This window comes from Pieris rapae, chromosome 6 (genome assembly GCF_905147795.1).
Source record: "Pieris rapae chromosome 6, ilPieRapa1.1, whole genome shotgun sequence".
In the NCBI taxonomy this organism is placed as follows: Eukaryota; Metazoa; Arthropoda; class Insecta; order Lepidoptera; family Pieridae; genus Pieris; species Pieris rapae.
Genome location: NC_059514.1, coordinates 6,662,893 through 6,682,014, shown reverse-complemented (window position 1 = coordinate 6,682,014; position 19,122 = coordinate 6,662,893). Strand labels below are relative to the sequence as shown.

Genomic DNA, 19,122 nt, shown 5'->3' with positions numbered 1-19,122 from the left:
ATATAAGTATTACACAATGCTTGCATAATCTGAAGTAGACGCGTGAATGGTCAAGATGCAAATTGGCTGCGTCCGCGCACTGGGTCACATCTCGTTAGCTTTTTGTTGCCATATTAAACCAGTCTACGTCATAAGAATCGTAAAATGGCCTACTATGTTACTACTACTATTCGCAACGTATTCAGGATGTTGTGAACTAATTTTCGTGTGAAAATTAACAAAATATATTTCCAATAAGTGCTATTTTAATTTAAAAAAATAAAATATAGAAATCAGTAGCGCTACCTTTTTAGGGCTGGGCATCAGATTTCTTTATTTCTTTCATAATTATTAGTCAATTTAATAGGCAAGTAGATTATCAGCTTTCTGTTCCTGACACACGCCGTCGACTTTGGGTCTAAGGCAAGTCGGCTTCTTTCACCATTTAAGCTAATGTTAAATGCGCACATAGTTAGAAAATGCACTGGGGATCGAACCTACGACCTCAGATAGGAACATTGATCTGTCTGCCATATATTTATTATATACTATAATGTGGAAAGAGGGTAAATAAGTGCCCTGATTATGTTGATAAAAATGTCGTTCTTGTCGAAGTTACACCTCTATTGATATTTAAAAAATTGGAACACTTATATCATGAATGGAAATATGCAAACAATAAAAATCAGTTTGCTACGAATTTAGATCATTGCTGATGTGTACCCAAGTACCCTTAAATTACTTAACAGTTATGTATTAACATATACGAAAGCATCAGTATTGTAATAAAGTCTCTATAAAGATATTTTTACCTGCCAGTAAACACGTTATTTGATTATACTCGTAATGGTTTTTTTCATTCTTTTGGTCAATTAGGTAGAAGTTTAATAGATCCCAAAAGCGACGTGTGTGGTCTAAAGTATAATAGCGACTAATTTATGGTTTATAAAAATAGTTCTATCCATACACTTCTATAAGCCTAATTAGTTTGCGTCGTTTATTTATGTAATGCAAATATAGCGAAAATCGAGAAGAAACATGACTGGAAGTTTTGATAACTGTTGTATACATATATTTGAAAGTACCTAATTATTGCATTTAGTTCGCTGAGCGCCACTTATGTGAACTTTGAATCATCATAATTAAAGAATTATATTTTCTCACGTGCTTCAAAACCTAAGAGACCGTGGATGTATTGGAAGAAATTGTATTTTGACATACAGGCCTGGAAGAGATAGCGCCTTTAATAATATATATAAAAGAAAATCAGTGACGCTTCAAACTTTTTAGGTCTAGACCTCAGCTTTATGTATCTGTTTCGTGTTTATTTGTTAATCTAATCGGCAAGTGGGTTTTCAGCATTCTGTGTCACACGCTGTCGTTTTGGGGGAAAGCCAGTTTCCTTACGATGTTTTCCTTTATGCATAGAAATAAAGTCCGTTGGTGCACTGGCGGGGGTCGAACCTACGACCTCAGGGATGGGAGTCGCATAGTGAAGCCTCTAGGCAAGCTGCCTACTCTAATATAAGCTGTAGTACAATTGATGGTGATCATCACTCACATAAGGGCGAACATCTTGTACTCAATAGAAAGTTGTTCTGCATCACAACACTGAAATAGTCAATTGTCAAGTTAAATGAACCAGAGTACAATGGGCTTCAAGGTCAACAAACGCAAGCTTTTATCATTCAATTGAAGCCATTTTACATCACTGATAGCGCGACTAATTTAAAAGTTACGAAGAGAAAAGGACATTTGTTTTACAGTGGCTTAGACAACAATAGTGGTGACCGGTAGTTATTTACAACACTCTACACTTTATTTCAACAGTATTTGTATGGTCATTATTCACTTTTATTGTTGATTCTTTTCTTTAAAGTGTTTTAACGGCAAGACTCTCTATGAAATTGCGCTCAGGAATAGAATCAAGAATCACACACGACGTTATATGCTGACATATAGTTAATGTTATTTGGGTAAGATATATGTGCATAGACTTATATACTAACGATTATTAAAGGCTGTTAGTTCTGTAATAATAACGTATCGTAAAGAAAACAGTACGGTTTATTTGATTAGACATTAGCGATTCCTCAAGTCATTGACCTCAATTGACACAGAATTATTAATTAATGATTTTACTTGCTGAGCTCACTATAAAAATATGTATCAATTATAGTCGACATTCCTTAGTATTCAGAGCTATTAGTTGATTTATAACATGACGCAAAACTATCCAAAACTAGGTTAATTCATTCTATGGAAAACTGTGTTGATGGTACCATTCGTTTTTATGCTTCGCGATTCTAACAATGCGTTTATTTTCTTTGCAGACAAAATGTAGATAGAAAAAGTAGGGCGCGTCTACTTTTACTAAAGTACGATGTCTGTTGACCAGGCGTCCCCATTGGTGCCTATCAAACCTCAGATCGCATTGCAGAACAGTGCCTTTATAAAGAACAGTCATAATCGAAGTAGCTTCTGCGGGGCCACGCCATCCCCGACTAACGGGAACCGAACGTTCAAAACTTTCGCCGTAAATCGAAAGAGTTGGAGTGGAAACGTAAGTCTTCCACTCCAGCAGTTCCTAGAGGAGCCTCCGCAGTTGGGTACGTTCCGATCGGGAACCGGAACTTTTCCCAGAAATCGGGAGCGAAACAATAATACTTCAAATGGAATATTAACACCTAACGGGAACGTGCAGACGTTTAAAGGAAATGAAGTGAGAAGGAGCGGATGCTCTAACGGCCGACGGTACGCGGAGATCGGAAACTGGAACAAAAGGTGAGTCTGCGAAGTTATATTTGATTATTTTAATAAAGGGTTGCTGTGCTAGTTCTCAATGATATGCTAATCTAAAGGAAGTGGACATAATGAGTATGTTATCTGTCTACACATTATGTGTTGTTCTTACAGTACAGAATACATTTTGTACTATTAAAAGAAACTTTTTTCAAACCTTACTTTTCAATACTGACTATATCTATCTGTAGTATCATATACATTTATTAGCATACCCTTTTTAACAAAGTAATAATGTTTTAATCACTAAATACAAACAAATACATAATTTAGCTGACATAATAAAGTATTTTCTTTTAGATGACGGGAAAGTATTTTCTTAATCAGAAACAAAAAAATGTCATAAATTCATCCCCAGGTAAACAAGAGTGGCTAAACGGGGCACGTAGCTCCAACTTTTCTAGGCTTATTTATTTTCTTTTTCATCTCAAGTAATTTTGTAACAAGTTTTCCAATTTCATTCTCTCGTCGCTTTCATTTCCTCCCGTTTGGGTCCCCTTAATAATACTTTTATTAGCTGAATCGCTTAACAAACATTGCTTTCTGAATTTGATAAAGATTTTAATGTGGGTTATAAATAATATTCCGTCTTCACTACGAAAGCCATAAATTAAATCAACCGTAATAAACCGGTGAGTTCTAAATGATTGAGATTGAAACTAGTTGAAACTTGTATTGATTTATCGTTACGTAACTTAATCTAAATTGAGCTCCAATGTTTACATCTAATCCTATTCATTATCTTTATTCGCAATAGAAAGTTTATCCATAATTCCTCGACTCAATTTGGGGCAAGCGTAGTTGATAAGGCTATCTTATTATCAGCCTCTTAGTACTTCGGGTTTTTATTATAGAAACTTTATCGCGGACGTCACTAACAGCCTTTATCGCCCTATTTAGCGGCTTCCCCCTCGCAAGTATTTATGTGTGTAGAATGTTTGTTAGTTTTTATATATTCAATGGCTTCAAGGTTGTGTGAATCTACATAAGCTATTGTTTTCGACGCATTCTATAATTTGGCACGTATACCTTGAACATAAAACCTACGCCATTGTTGTAGCTATATATATATTCGTTTAGACAGGTCAATAATAAATTTCCAATATATATGCTTCTATTTCTATTTATGCATACTTGTTATTATGTAGCCGTTAAATAAAATTCAGCAGGATTAAAAAGAAGACTATTAGCGTTTAAAATGCGAAAACTACATTGTAATTTTGCTTTTTAAAAAAACTTTTCACAAGTATCAACGATCGCGTAAAAAGACAATATTCCTAAAGGTTTTATGTTTTTCTTTATTACAAGCTCTGTACTGCAATATATTGTGAGCGAATGTTCAAAGTACGTACAGTTACAGATAAATCTTTCCGTAACAATGAAGGCTATCTTAGTTCTGTGCACCGCTGGAGCCGTTGTTTTATGCAATTTCATTGTCTTTGCCGTGCGTCTGTTAATAAGCATAATGACTCTTCCGTTATAAAAGGTACATTGAAGTAGATTTATATATTTCCTATCATTGTAGTTACATATATGGCATGTACAATTAATTATTCGGATAGACTTAAATTTAACATAAAACAAATGATGATCGATTTCAAGTAAAAGTTGCAATAATTGTGACTGGTTTTTTACCTGATGGGGAAAACTGGTGGATTAAGTGGTAATTCGATCATTAATTATTATTATTGATACGTATTATGTACAAAGAGCAATAAATTCGCCAATACATTTAACTGGTTGATACATTTAAAATACATTCATCTTAGACTCTAGCGTTACTATAGGATAAATATACTGTATATCTATCTATAAAATAAAATTATGGTAACATAACTGAGTTCAAAATAGCATCGTCTTTCTAACTTTGGTACTTTCAAGTAAATTTGTTCTTATAATATTTTTCCCAACCAAAGTAACTTAGGATAACATACGACATTATAATGATTGTAAGATTGCGGATAGATGATGAAAGTGAAAACGCAATGTAACGCTGTCATAGGAAATACAATTTCTCGGCAGTTGCTATGATTGAGTAGAAACTTTATATTTTTCTCGAAGGAAAGTTCTATCAATACTAATGTGTTTGCAACATAAGCACGTACATACTATCCAATCACTTCGGTTTTTAACTTGGTAAGATGATAATAAATTAATAGTTTTGTCATCATTAAAAAAGCAATACGTAATAAAGTATTATATGACTATTTTTTACGTTTTCACGGCAATATTTTATATGAAAGTTTCCTTAGGACCTATGAACTAGAAAACCAGTGTTGTTACCTGCCGCAATATGATTTTACACACATTAAAGTTTATACAGAACGGTTGTTTAATCATTCAGTCTTCATACTTGCAGCCCTGCGGTTCCTTACATCTTAATTTATCCCATTCTAGTATATCAGAAATATGCTTGAACGTTGAACGAAATCAAGTTAAATTTATGTAACGCATCGCTTCGTTGCCTTCTTGAAAATGAATCATTTAAGAAAAAGCGCAAACTTTTCATGTTTCAGTGAAAGCGATACGAAAAACCACATTCAATTTTACAATTTGTTTTCACTTTAACCGACAGAGGATTGTCAAAAACGTTTTGACCGCAGGTATCAATTTTGCGATACTCTTTTGTTTTTATAAACGTTTCGAATAAAAAAATTATAATGCAAAAAAATAATTGACGGAGACAAAATAAAGCATAATAAAAGCGTTTTTATTAATATATAATGATAGCTTTCACAATCAACCTTCATTTATTCTCAATTATTATTATTTTTAATACTTAAAAAAATAATAACAGTATATGTAAATAAATAACATATTTATAAATATACTAAAAGTTATATCCTCGAGTACGAATATCAATTTAAATATCTGGTCTTATTCACAAAGGCTGCGGAAAATAATTTTCCGACAAAGGGGCATCTTTCACTATTCATAAAGGAATTCAAAGCCCCTTTTCATGGACCTCCGGGCTATTACATTCTCCAGAGTGACATCGCTAACATACAGAGTTTCTAGTTTAATTACTTTTAAAATATTTGGCAAATATAATTATTTTTTATGTCATTTTTGCTTATTTTGAAATTAAAATTAATGAAAATGGCACGTAGTTACAGTAAAACTATCTTTTTAGGATGCTTGTTTAGTTAGTATTAATTGTGTTCATGTTAATTCAAAAATTTCAACTATTTGTCAGTTAAAATGGTTAGAAATAGTATATATATGTAGATAATACATTATGTATTTTTTTGGAAATTCAAGCTATGGTACCCTTATGTATATTATAAAGTTATTCATAGTAAACAGAAGTCAAACACACCAATACTGAATCAAGGGTTGTGACAAGATTCATATATCGCTAGTCTCCACACAAGCAAGGTTTTGAAAACAATAATTCCGTGGTACATGTTTAAAACAGTTAAAATAAAAATAAAAACAATCTTTAAAGAAATAAAAAGGCAATATTATTATTAAGTTAAAAGGCTGAGTTATTAGACATCTGTGCCTACCAATTTCGAATATTGATTGCTTACCTCGTGGTTAACGCACATGGTGTTTACTTATTAACCAATAAACCACGGAGGGAATTAGACTGTTACAAATAGTAGACTAGTTTTGATCTATAATTTACTATCTTATCGTATGAAAGTCGATTTTTTAATCATAATTTTTATAGATGAATTATATTACGTACTATATCAAGTAAAAAAACATTTCCATAACAGATATGTTATGATAGATTGGGATATCAACCCCGCACTGATTTGCAACTAGAAGTGTGACTAAGGATAATATTCGGTACATTGAACACCACCTACGTGGCATATAAATTGAATTCGTATGCCGGCATTCCTTGGATAAGGAATTATTGATCTTTGGTTTTGTATTGTTGTTCGTATTCAGGACGTTGTCTGTCAAAAATATTCCCTCGCTCATTGTAATTTGTCTCAGATATCCTACGGGATATTGCTAATTTACTTAATGGTCTTCCATCGGTTACTAATGGTTATATTTTGTAAAACCGGAAATTTAATTACGTCTATATCAATTTACATTTAAACGAAACATTATTTAAACAAAATTAGTACATCAATAATTGTGAAATTATAGTACTTCTATAGACGCAAAAAATAACTAAAAAAAGAACTAAAATGCATTAGTGATTAAAATTAATCAAAAAGATTTTATTTAAATAATTAGTAAATACTGTCACCTTCGTATATGAAATTGATTTAAAAACACCGAAATACTATTAATATATTTACACTGTTTAATTGTACTGTTACGAAACATGTGTTCTTAGACAAGAGACACTGTCACAAGACAAGAGATATCAAATAAATCGATTTCTCTATGATTATAAATGTTTTTCAACGAATGATGTTGAAATAATTCTGCGTGCGTGATTATTATCATTTAAGGATCAATTTAAGTGTTGTGAAAACTTAAGTTGACAGATACATATTTTGTTTCGCGAGAAACTCGACACTATGCCGACGGCACGCTACGATGACAATATAAAGTATGAAAGGCCCCTCCGGTCGTACGTGGACATATTGTTGTATTTATTTTAGGTTTTTTACTTATCAAAGTGATCAACCACTTCGTCTTTAAAAGAACAAACCATTTTTCAACCAAAGATATTTGTTTAAGCCATTTGTTTTAAATATAAAATAAGTAATCTTGATATCAACTAATACTGCAAGCGGTCAGTATACTTATAACGGGTCAAATATGATCGCTAATCGTTGATACATTTATTAAAGGAAAAACACAAACATAAAACACAGAACACGTGTTAAAAAAATACTTTAACAGATAACATTAGATTTGGTAAAATTACTGTTCTACTTTACATGATGACACTCTTATTATAAAGTACGTATTTAAGACGATGCATTGTGTATTATAAATAAGAGTTAATACACAGACAAAGCCATTCTAAAGCCTGTCACATCTGGGGGTTCGGCAATTTTCCCGCCAAGTCCGGCAAAAAACCGGCACGTCCTGTTCTCGAGACAGTTCAAACGTTTTCGACCTATCTAAAACTTTGTTGTATAAACATGGTATATTTAAGGAACCAGTAGTTAAAGAATAATAACTAGTCATTGTTTCTCAATTTTGTCACTTCCTCATCACAAACTGCATGAACAACCATTAAAACTCTTATGATTTTCGATTGAAGTTTCAGTTTTGAATACAATCTAATTTTATATGAAACATACTTACTTGTATTTGATACGTTATGCTTTCATGCGATAGACAAGTCAATCGATTCATTTAAAACATATAATAATAATATTTATTCTTTATTCTATAATATCCTTTATTCGTTGACCATTTAGCTTAAATGCTATTCTTATCAAACTATATATTATATTATATAGTATTACTATATTCCTAAATCTAATTACATAGCAAAAACTACAATTTATTCTTAAATTTATTACTTTTATTATGTAAAACATACAATATTGTTAATATTCATATGGTCACTCTAAGATGTTGGTAGTTAGCTGACAGAAGGTGAACAAATAAAGTCGGTTTATTTTAGTCGGCATTACATAAATCTCACAACTTTTTTGGTACGAGACCTGCTTTTTGTACAAGTTATGTTTTTGATGAAATATAAATATCTTTGTACCGTAAATAAAAATAAACTTTACCTCAAAAATCTGGTAATTATACTAAGACTATTACAATGACACTGATATAATTACCAAGAATAATTACAAAATAGCTCATAATCTTCCATTAACATACTCTAAAAACCATCCTTATCGCGAATGATAAAATTGGGTGCATTTGAAAGTGGTGGCCATGGTCTGGTGAGCACAGGCTGTGTGGACGTGCAGTTGCTACCAAACGGGATCCGGGATACAGTAACTCGTGTTTGTTATGCTAATCCACTGCATATACTATGCATACTATCTACTCTATAAGTATTGAGGACATTCTTTAAGTGTATAGTTATAGTTCAATTGCAGTGCCCGAAAGAATTTGTTTTAAACTGAGATAATCTATTTAATTATGTTTATTGCTTACTTATATTTGTTTTATTCAAATTTTTAAACTGACATGGTTTTTTGATGAATCTCTCAGGGCTTACTGGTTCTTTATGGAAAAAATATTTATGTGTTGGGATTTATCGACTAACGCTCAAACCCATATACCCATAAACCCATATCTCAATCCATTTTTACCATCTTAATCCAAATATTGATTAAAGTGTGCCAATAACAAATCGATCGGATCGGTGTATGTGGATAGATCTTTGTATGAAAATTACAGTTCAACTGTGCCAATATCCTATCTTAAGTTTAACTTACACCCTTTATTAAAATAATTAAATCGCTATTTGATATGTTTTAAACATAGAAATGTAGGTATATTTTAATATTATTTGTACGGTTTTATGTACTTTATTTGGTTTATATTGATTATCAAATATGAGTGTAAAGAGCGAAGAGATTGCATTCTATCCATCGCCAAAAATGGATTTTCTTCGTAGGGTTTGGTTATCGGGACGCAGATAGGAGATCGATCGACTGTCATGGTCTGATCTCAGATTGTTTTCAATCTGTGATTGTGGATTAATTATTGGGTTCGGGCGTAAGGCCATCAAATTAACACGAGTGAAATGGGCCATGTTTTGATTTGTATAATTGTTATTCTATTGGTAAAGCTGTAAATGAATGTCTTATAAAGAAATTGGCTCTTCGTGTGTCTTACGTTACAAATTATAAATGTAATATTACATCTAAACTCTTCAGTGTAATTTACGGCTGCATTTTCTCTTTTAACAAGCCAGTGTCAATGAGCATTACGATCGGTATAATAGTCTCTAATTCATTCGAATGGTTACTTAAATTACACGCACACTGATAATTACACCGGAACATTCAAAACAATTTGAATATAATTAGGAGCATGTCTATTAACAAAATGGAACAAGATTTTTAATGTTTCATGATTAAATTTTTTGTTTATTTAAATTGTTCTAATCCTTCTCGAAGTTACTAGCCATGGAAATAGGTCACAGGGTTCTGAAATATAGTTCTCATCACACCAGGAGCCTGGGACACGTCTTTGTTCTGAAATCTGTTTTTGGCAACAAATAAATAAAAACTATTATTATGATTTTAACTGTAATTACTTAATTGGAATATTCAGATACAATATTGATTTATATTTTACAAATATTTTATTGCACGATGTAAAGAAAATGCTATATATAAGTGACACTCAAAATTAAACAGCACTTTTATATTTGTCACGCAGACATAACAGTTACTTGCATTTATTTATTGTGTCGTCGTGAAGACAGTATTAACAAATGAATAACCCTCTTTCATTTAAATAATTCCCATCTATAAAAACGTTCTATACGTATAATGTAAATTGTTCACTCACTGACACACTGCTGCTGACTGTGAGACCTGCTGAAAGGGAGCGATGGTTTTTTGTTTAGGAGGCCAAGATACATTTTGGGTCGCATAATCACTTAAATTATAACAATACTTTTAAATATTTTAAAATATTTTTAATAGTAAATAAATAATTTTAATAAATCATATTATCACATAATATTCAGCTCTGCATTGTTTTAATATTCTTTAAAAGTACATTTCCAACCTACAATCTAATTAGGTGCATGCGACAACCAACAGGAAATAGGAATTCTTACCAAAGTAACATGTCAGTTCTATAGTTTCACTGGATTGGTTAGTCATTGAAAGCAGACTGGTAGTTTCATATTGATTTTAATACAATATGTATACATTTCATTCATTCCTTTCTGCTTATTCAAAATGGTTTGCGTGTGGAATGTGTATGTCCAATGTTCATTGACTTGCCAATTGGCGCCACTAATTACTATAAAGTGATCACGCCTCAGTGCCGCTTAACATGCGTGTTAAGGTCAAAAGGTTTTTTTCTAGTTAGTATATACGTTTCAGAATAAAAAGGATCTTCAGTATGTTACGTGACAAGACTTTCCCTTATTTTTAACCAAGCTTTTAATAATGTTCAGAGTTTCGTATAAAATACTAGTTCGGGCAAGTATCAAAAGGTATTAACTCATAATTTCTACAGATGGTGCATTTATTGCTTAGAGTTCTAGGAAAATATTATTCAAGCAAAGTCACTATCAATTACTAATAAAACGCTAGTTAATTTGTTCATTATATAAATACAAACCCATAATAGAACAAACAAAGGCAGTCAACAAATCCGTAAAATCCCGGACCTGAATTATTCAAATTGTAATTTTTGCAACATCGTTTTCCAATCAATTCACCAATATTGCTACATTGTTTCAGTCAAACGCACATGTTTCCCTTCCCTTCCCCATTATCACTGCATAAATTCACGCAAAAATCGTGTTTATATAAGCGTAAAAAAGGTCGAAATGGCGTGAAGGTGCATAGGGATGCAGTAAAAACAGTCAATCAGAAGATAAAGGCGATTGCTGCAGGCATTAATTAAGACCCGTACATACCGCTTTAATAGAACAAAGGAGATTCAATCAATGTATTTCAGAAATAATCTAATCAGACTTTCTTTGAACATCTATATCCTAAACAAGAGAAATAATTATATTTTTTTTCAAAGGTCGCTAGTTGAATTAATAAACTATTTTAATGTTCGTTTAATATCTATAAAGAATCTCCCTTTATGATTCTCCTAGACTAGCTAGCGAGCCTACCTCCGCTGACAACTGAAACAAATTTAAAAACAAACAAATTATTGTAACTGGGTTTCTGGTAAACTATACGGGTCCGTGCTTCAAAATCATATTTTGAAGCGAAATCAAGTGTATAAGCATTGTATAAATCACGTACGTGTTGATTGAGTCTTGTGTAATTCACTACTATTAAAGTATTTGTGGTCTAATATCTTAAATGAGGACAGGTATGATATGAATAATTTTAAACTTGGTTAGTAAAGAGTTATTGTATGCTAATTAAAAAGAGCGCACGAGTCCCGTTCTACAAGTAGTCGGATGCTCATTGTCTTCACCTTAAACTAAAATATCATAATAAACTGTGGTATAGCAATAGTAGGTACTTTAGTAACCCTATTATAGTAAATATAATTTTCGGTAGCAAATTTTAAATTATACCGTGAAATGATTTAAGTGGTTGTGTGATTCTCATGTCAGTCGTGCCTTTAAAATATGTCCCACAGTTTTTTTCTTTCTGCGGGTACTTGTTTACACTCGTATGGCAAAGGCATACTTTGTAAGGAAACCGGTTTGTTAGACTCAAAAAATCAATGTGGATTATTTAAATTTAGAACGCTTGACTGTACAGACTGTTAACTATACGATATAGAAAAATACTAAAAAATACACCAACACTAACGTGAATAATTCCAGCCAGTACAATATCCATTAATCCAAAGACAAAACAAAATGCGTGGTGTCTTGCTACAAATAGATTTTTCTTTATCCACACAAAATAGTTTGCCATTAACACTTTATCCATTACTTAATATCTTTCTTAAAATGGATGACTGAATAAATTAAATTCAAGCGATTGCCAATCGATCAGTTAACGTCGACGTCGACAATAATTGATCGAAAGTGGAGTGTTCGCCTAAATTTAAAACATTTACATCGATTTGTTCTTAAATTGATAATTTTTTATTTAATCCTTATAAAATTGTATTTGCTAGGTTTTTGCCGCTATCCATTTGTAGTTGTAAAATTAAAAGGAGTCATTTTACAGTTCTTTTGAATTGATTCGGGAACTTTTTGAATTTCGATCACGTTTCATTCCTAATTAAAAGAACCTAACCTATACTAGCAATATAGACTCAAACATTGTAATATTATTATCGTGATGCAAGCTACAGATTCAGCAAAAATCATAAGCCTTTGAGATGGATCACAATGTTTCTAGCACAAAGCCATAAGCAAGATTACTCCATACATTATTCATTAGGTTTCAACCTAGAATAGAAAACAAGTTGTAGTCTTCTATCGTTCTAGGCATCGTCTAGCTTTTATGTCTTTATAATTCAGTACGTCTTATTTCTGTCCTCTTTCGTATTTAGTACTTTCATTTTCCAGTGCGAACTAAAATCGTTATTATCTCACACATGAACATGAACACAGAAAAATCTGGGACACTTATATTGTGCAAGCACACAAGCACGATATTGTATCAGGAAACTGTCTATGTATATGTCTAAGGTTTTCTTATGCCTAAACGACCACGACGCAATATGTTTTACCTCAATCGGGTATATGGCTGTATCATCGATTTGCCACCACAGAGAAAACGGCGATATGATTCGAATCGGAATAGATAAAGTTAATATGCGTGCCTCTTTATTTCTTTTTTTTACCCATGGAAATGGAAAACCGGCAGACGGTCAGTCGTCATCTAGTTTTCAAAACCCTTTTTCAATTACTATTCAATATTGATAAATGAAGTTTATTTTAAACTAATTCGGAATCATAAATAAGTCAAAGTTTCGATTACTCCCTTATTGTGTTAATTTCAATAGAAACGCTCTAAATGAATCATGTCATAATAGTTTTCTAAAGAGACAAACCTATATCAATATTTCTACGTCCCAATAAAGCAAATATCACATAAATAAACTTTTCGAAACTTAAAGTGCTCAGATACAAGTAATAAAAGGAATACTCCGAAGCCTAGACCAAAGCGATCGAATCTATCCCCTTAAGCTTTTCCAACGTAACTTAGTCCATTTTATTGAGAGATCGCTTTCTGAAGCGGTGTTTTATAGTTGTACCACAAACGTCGATGTTTGAGAAAGCCCCTACAGCGCTTGAAAGTTTTACTACTCGCAAGAACACTGCACGGTTACACCGTTACTAATAAAAAGAAAATGAATGACATTAGCTATATTTTTTATCTTTGTGAATCTAATGGGATGCGATATGCCTGACTTAAACGGAAAACTAAGATATTTTGAATTTTTTAAAAGCTGTCCTGTCTATTACGAAGCTATCACATTTTATCAGTTTTTGCGGAATAGTAAGTAAAAATATAACTTAATAAAGCGCTACAGCGCTGAAAGTGTCACTTTGGTATTAAGTTTCGAACCCGCTGGAGGCTAGACACACTGTCTTTGTTTTATTTTCAGTTTCGAACTTAATTGATAGTATAGACGCAATTAGGTTCGCGCAACTTTGAGACAGTATAAAATAGTATTTTCGATTTATACTATTTTATATTAACAATAAAGATTACGCCTTTTATTACGCCTTTTACGAGGGTTGTCAACATAATTCCTTGTTACGGAAAATTTGAGCCTGACATACTCTGTCGGGCTGTTATTATTTAATTTTACTGAACTTTAGACAGGCTTGTTGCAAGTATTAATCCGCAAGTAGTTAGGTAGAAGCCTTGTCGAAGTTCAAACGCATAATCTTAGGCCACTAGACAAATTCTATTAAAATATTACTGAACAATGTTTATTTTTACATTGTTGCCGCGTCTTTCTTAAGCGACCACATTACGTATACCCTTATTTCTAAAACTATTAATTATTTTATTTTTATCAATAGCACATGAATTTGTACTATTGCATTAGTTTAGTAGCGATACGTTGTACGCTGCCATTTAGAGTTGCATACATATCAAATATTTTAGCTTTGTAAGAGAATACCAATATTGAAAAGAAACCTGACAAAAGCAACCCTTTGAAACATTCGACGGTAATCCAAAACCGCAAAGCATACTTATAAGCATTCATATAATTCCAATATTGAATACCAGGGCTGACCCTTCCGGTAAGGATCGAAACCACATCTGATTGACGGCTATTCCCTGGACAACCCTAATTGTCTGGTCGGATATTAAACAACTGGGATATGCATACAATTTAATAATGTTTGGATTATTCGCGGGCTTTGATTGAAATTTCATATTGGTTCACTCTTTAATGAACCCTCGCCTACTGCCTACCTATGTATGTATTAAATAATTGAGTCTGTATACAAGTTGATATTTTTATATAGAAAAGAATATCCATGATGTAATAACAATTAAACGATTTCTGAATCTATTTCGTGATTATTTGTTTTTTCTTCTCTCTCTTCTTCTTTGAGTCACGCAGTAATTTTTTTCGGTCTAAGCAAGCCGGTTTCCTCATGATATTATATCCTTCACAGTACGAGTAGCTTTAAATGCGCACATAGACAGTAAGTCCACAGTTTATAGTGGCGTACTATATTATACTGTGATGCACAGCGATTGAACCTACGATCTCGCATAGGATAAGAGACGCTCAAGCCTCTAACAAAATACTCTTAAAACTTACCTAACCAAAAATAAATAAGTTGCTTAACTTAGTCAATATTATTGCAAAAATTTTCACTTCATCCATTTCATTCTGTTAAATTAAGTTTATGCCGCGGGGAAAAGAGACAGATTTTGTTTTATAAGTGTAAGAATTGAAGCTGTTCCGTTATAGCGGTGTATTTGTGAGCTGTTTTTTACATGATAGTAAAAAACGGTATAATTTGTATGAACAATCTCACAGCATTCCTGTTTACGTAAAAATCTATGTTGTTTTCTATATGGAAGCGACGAGCAGGGGTAAATCGTTAGTCAGATGTTAATGTTTTACTTAATCTTGTGGTAGATTTACTGTCTTTCCTACACATCTCTAGCATATGTATTAGATATTAAACTTAGAAAATTTGGTTTACATTTAAAATCACCTTACAATGCTAAGAGTCCAATTTTTGATAACACCACTTATAAATCGTTTCTGAATTTCCCGAACGGCTTTTCCACAATGAACGTATACGAGTGGAAAGTTGATTCGGTTTGGCGTATTATCCCCAGAGTATAGCCAAATACATTTCACGGATTCAATATCATCCCCCATAACGAAATTGCACTTTGAATGCTGCAGTGATTTCGATTATTAAATCAACGTTCAAACGTAAATTGATATTACTCTGCCTATATTTACTTGATGTGTGTTAATGAAAAACCAATTTTAGACAACGATACGATTGAAAATTTTAATATTCTATTTTTACCTGATTACTATATAAGTATGCATTTTTGGGATTATTTTTTATATAGTTTTTATTATGTTAAATACTTTAGTAGGAGACATATTTCATCAAGGCACATAACAAAAAAAATATACAGAAATTATTGGTCACCCAGCGTTAATTTATAAAATACCTAAGTAACTAAAAAATGTTTACGTAATGCATTGTAAAATATCATGTTGCAACTGGATAAACAATAGTTAGGTCAATGACCTCTAAAAATGCACGTATCAATGCCAGAATGATAATGTAATTGAATCAAATGTAGGAAGGTTCCGTTAGCTTCATTAGCAGCCATTGAAAATACAGCCTCCGCAGTCATGGTTTTCTATAATTTTCTTTTTATTAGACTCTTTTTTCATTCAGAAGAATTATGGTTATATTTTGTTGTCGGGATGTATGTATTATCGTGTAATGAGTGTTGGAATGGCTTTATTTTCTATGTTTATTGCAAAGAATCCTAGTCCAATTAATAATCATAATTTAATTTATCAAGCTCTTTATTATCGATGGTAATTATATTATATATGAGATAATGCTAGATTAGTTAACGTTCGTCTATAAGAGCGGTGCACATTAAACTAATACCTTATTAGATATCATACTCGTAGAAAGGCTGACAGATAAATAAACATATTTTATTGTAGCGATACAATCTAGAATACGGTGTTTTTCGTGATTATGAAAAATCTTATACACAATAAGAATATGTATTTGTACAGTCCTGGATTGCGAGGCTGTGGCTAAACAACGTACGAAAATCCTCGGAACAGTGAGGTCGCTCCGTGAAGCCTGTGAAGTACCCAGGAGACTTCTGTGCTTCTGGAAGGAGCTGGGCTGGCTTAAGTAGCCAGGGCTTTACGCAAAACGGACAAAATTCGAGTCTAGTTGCGAAAATTGAGCCCACCTACCTAAAACCTAAAAAGTATTTTTACAGAATACAGAAGAATAAGTTAAAAAATAACATTTTTAAATATTTATTACTTTCATACCGCAACAATATCCATTTCTCACTACTGGTTCTATAAAATATATATATTTCGTGTGTTTTCGCCTTAGCAAGAGATTGAAATATCTTAGAGGGTTCCGATTAAATTGCTATTCGGAATTCGAAGCTGTTAGTGGCAATAATTCTTAGTATTCAAATCTAAACGGAAGTAACAATTCTAAATCAAACATGGGTAGGTACTATCGGTCGGAGGGACGCATATTTAATAACCATACTGATTTCCTAAGCGATTTAATTGAACTGTTTCCGTAACTTCCTGTTTTATTCTAAATCAAAGATTCATCAAAATTTAAGTCAGTTTTCATTTGTTGTTTGTAATAATTAAAGGATATTTAGTTATTTCTAAATCCTTTAATAATTAAATCCTTATTAACTTATAACTTATAACAAGGGTAAAATTATAAATATATTATAACATGGTCATCTTTATGGGTGTTGTGACTTATTTTAATTTTTTTTACTGGTTTGACAATTGACATGCATAATATTGTTTTTTGCATATAAAACTGATGGCTATTCCTTATTGAAATTGAAATGTAAATCAGTAAAGCGCCATGATTTATGAATTGCACATCGAGTATCCGTTGTAAAAGCTTTTATTTCGTATCAGCCATTCGTTTGCATAGTTTTGTCGCAGTACAACAATCGGCACCATGAATAATTTATGCATGCAAACGGGACTGTTGAAAAATTATGCATGCTAATGATGCAATGTAATATGAGTCCACTTTCGATTTAATTGGGCTCGGCTTGACCATTTTGGTGATTCGATATTTGAATTTTTTGCGGAAATATAATTATATAATATATAATTATATCTTAATATATATATTTCTTGTGTGCGTGTGTATGTGACTGAACTCCTCCTAAACGACTGGACCGATTTAGACGAAATTTTTTGTGTGTGTTCAAGGGGATCTGGGAATGGTTTAGATTCACAATTTTGTCCGCTGGACAATGTTTTTTTAATTAATTTTCAATTTATTAGTTGTTGTTGATTTTGGAATGTTTTACATTGGATCCGACAGACGGCGCTACCATCGCAGTGTCAAATTTTAAATAATATTTAATTTTAATTTTAGTCTGTCCCGAAATTTAAAAAAAGTTTTGTTATCATTGTGTTATATCGTGTGTGACCATGTGCTGGATCGTTAGATATTGTCATAACATTTTAATAATAATTTTCATCAAAATGGCTTATTAAAAATTGAAATTTTGAAATTAAAGACGTGTAGACAGGACAACGTCTGTCGGATCCGCTAGTTTAATATATTTTTTTAATTTATGCAGTTGTTACTTAGTATTATATCTGTATCAACTATGGCAGTTCTGTTAAGTGTATAATTTTTGATACACATTCAAAGGTCGTTTGCCTCTATTACTACATACCACTTACACAATATATACAAATTGTATAACCTGATAAATAGCACCACGAAGCACCTAAACCGGTTGGCTGTTCATAAGTTATGGCGGTAAACGAGCCTCTAAGTTAAATAGGTATTTAATACAATTTGCATAATAGTCTGCGATGAAAGCAACACGGCGTAGTGATATTGAACATCAGGTGTACCTAAATGTGGGGGGAGGTGTAAATATTTAAATCGGTAGCGTAATACCGTACGCCTATCGTAGTATCGGCCGATGCACGCACTCCATTTCCATAAAAGCCTCTTCAATCTCCAAAAACGGTTCGGGAATTTCAATTCGCGCTTAGCATTTTTTATTTTGCTTCTTGAGAATTTTAAAATAGAACGTGTCCTGAGGAAAACGATTCTATGAATTAATTACATAGCCAGATTCTCGTTATTGCTATATTACTTTTTACGTATTTATTTTCTGGTGAATGTGACTAAACTACCATATTTTTATGATTTTTTTACGGTATGGTAAAGGGCAAGTTACCTGGATAATTTGATTTACGAATCACATCGGAATCTGGTCATGTTTTTCCAAAATAAGACAGCAAAACGGACTTGGCATTTTTTGTTCTGTTTTATGTTTAAAATCCATTGATTCGGTAAATATTGTACGACTCATTAATGTCTTATTAATAATCATTTACAGAAAAATGAAAATATGGATCGAAAAATCCTCATACAATTTTCTTTGCGAATCCTAACTTCCCTTTCGTAAGATAATATGTTATGTCAAATTTGACAGGAAATCTAGATGTGTTTGCATAATGATAAATAATGCTAATACTATTATCTGCTAATACTTCCTTTGAGCGGATGTTTTAATTACGCATCACATATGTAATTTATTCAAAAGTGTAATTTGA

At 32.1% G+C, this 19,122-nt stretch overlaps 1 protein-coding gene across 8 annotated transcripts in view; it reads left to right on the top strand.

Moving 5' to 3' along the window:
- The window catches only part of LOC110992402 (protein sprint), a 158,477-nt gene that overhangs the window by 78,583 nt on the left and 60,772 nt on the right, over positions 1 to 19,122 (top strand). For 5 of the 8 annotated variants that reach the window (XM_045628772.1, XM_045628778.1, XM_045628779.1 and 2 more), the window contains exon 2: positions 2,313 to 2,763. The exons of the other annotated variants lie outside the window; for them this stretch is intronic. In XM_045628772.1, coding sequence (XP_045484728.1) covers positions 2,363 to 2,763 — 401 coding nt within the window. In that variant the 5' untranslated portion in view covers positions 2,313 to 2,362. The remainder of the gene's footprint in view (positions 1 to 2,312; positions 2,764 to 19,122) is intronic. 8 annotated transcript variants of the gene reach the window in all.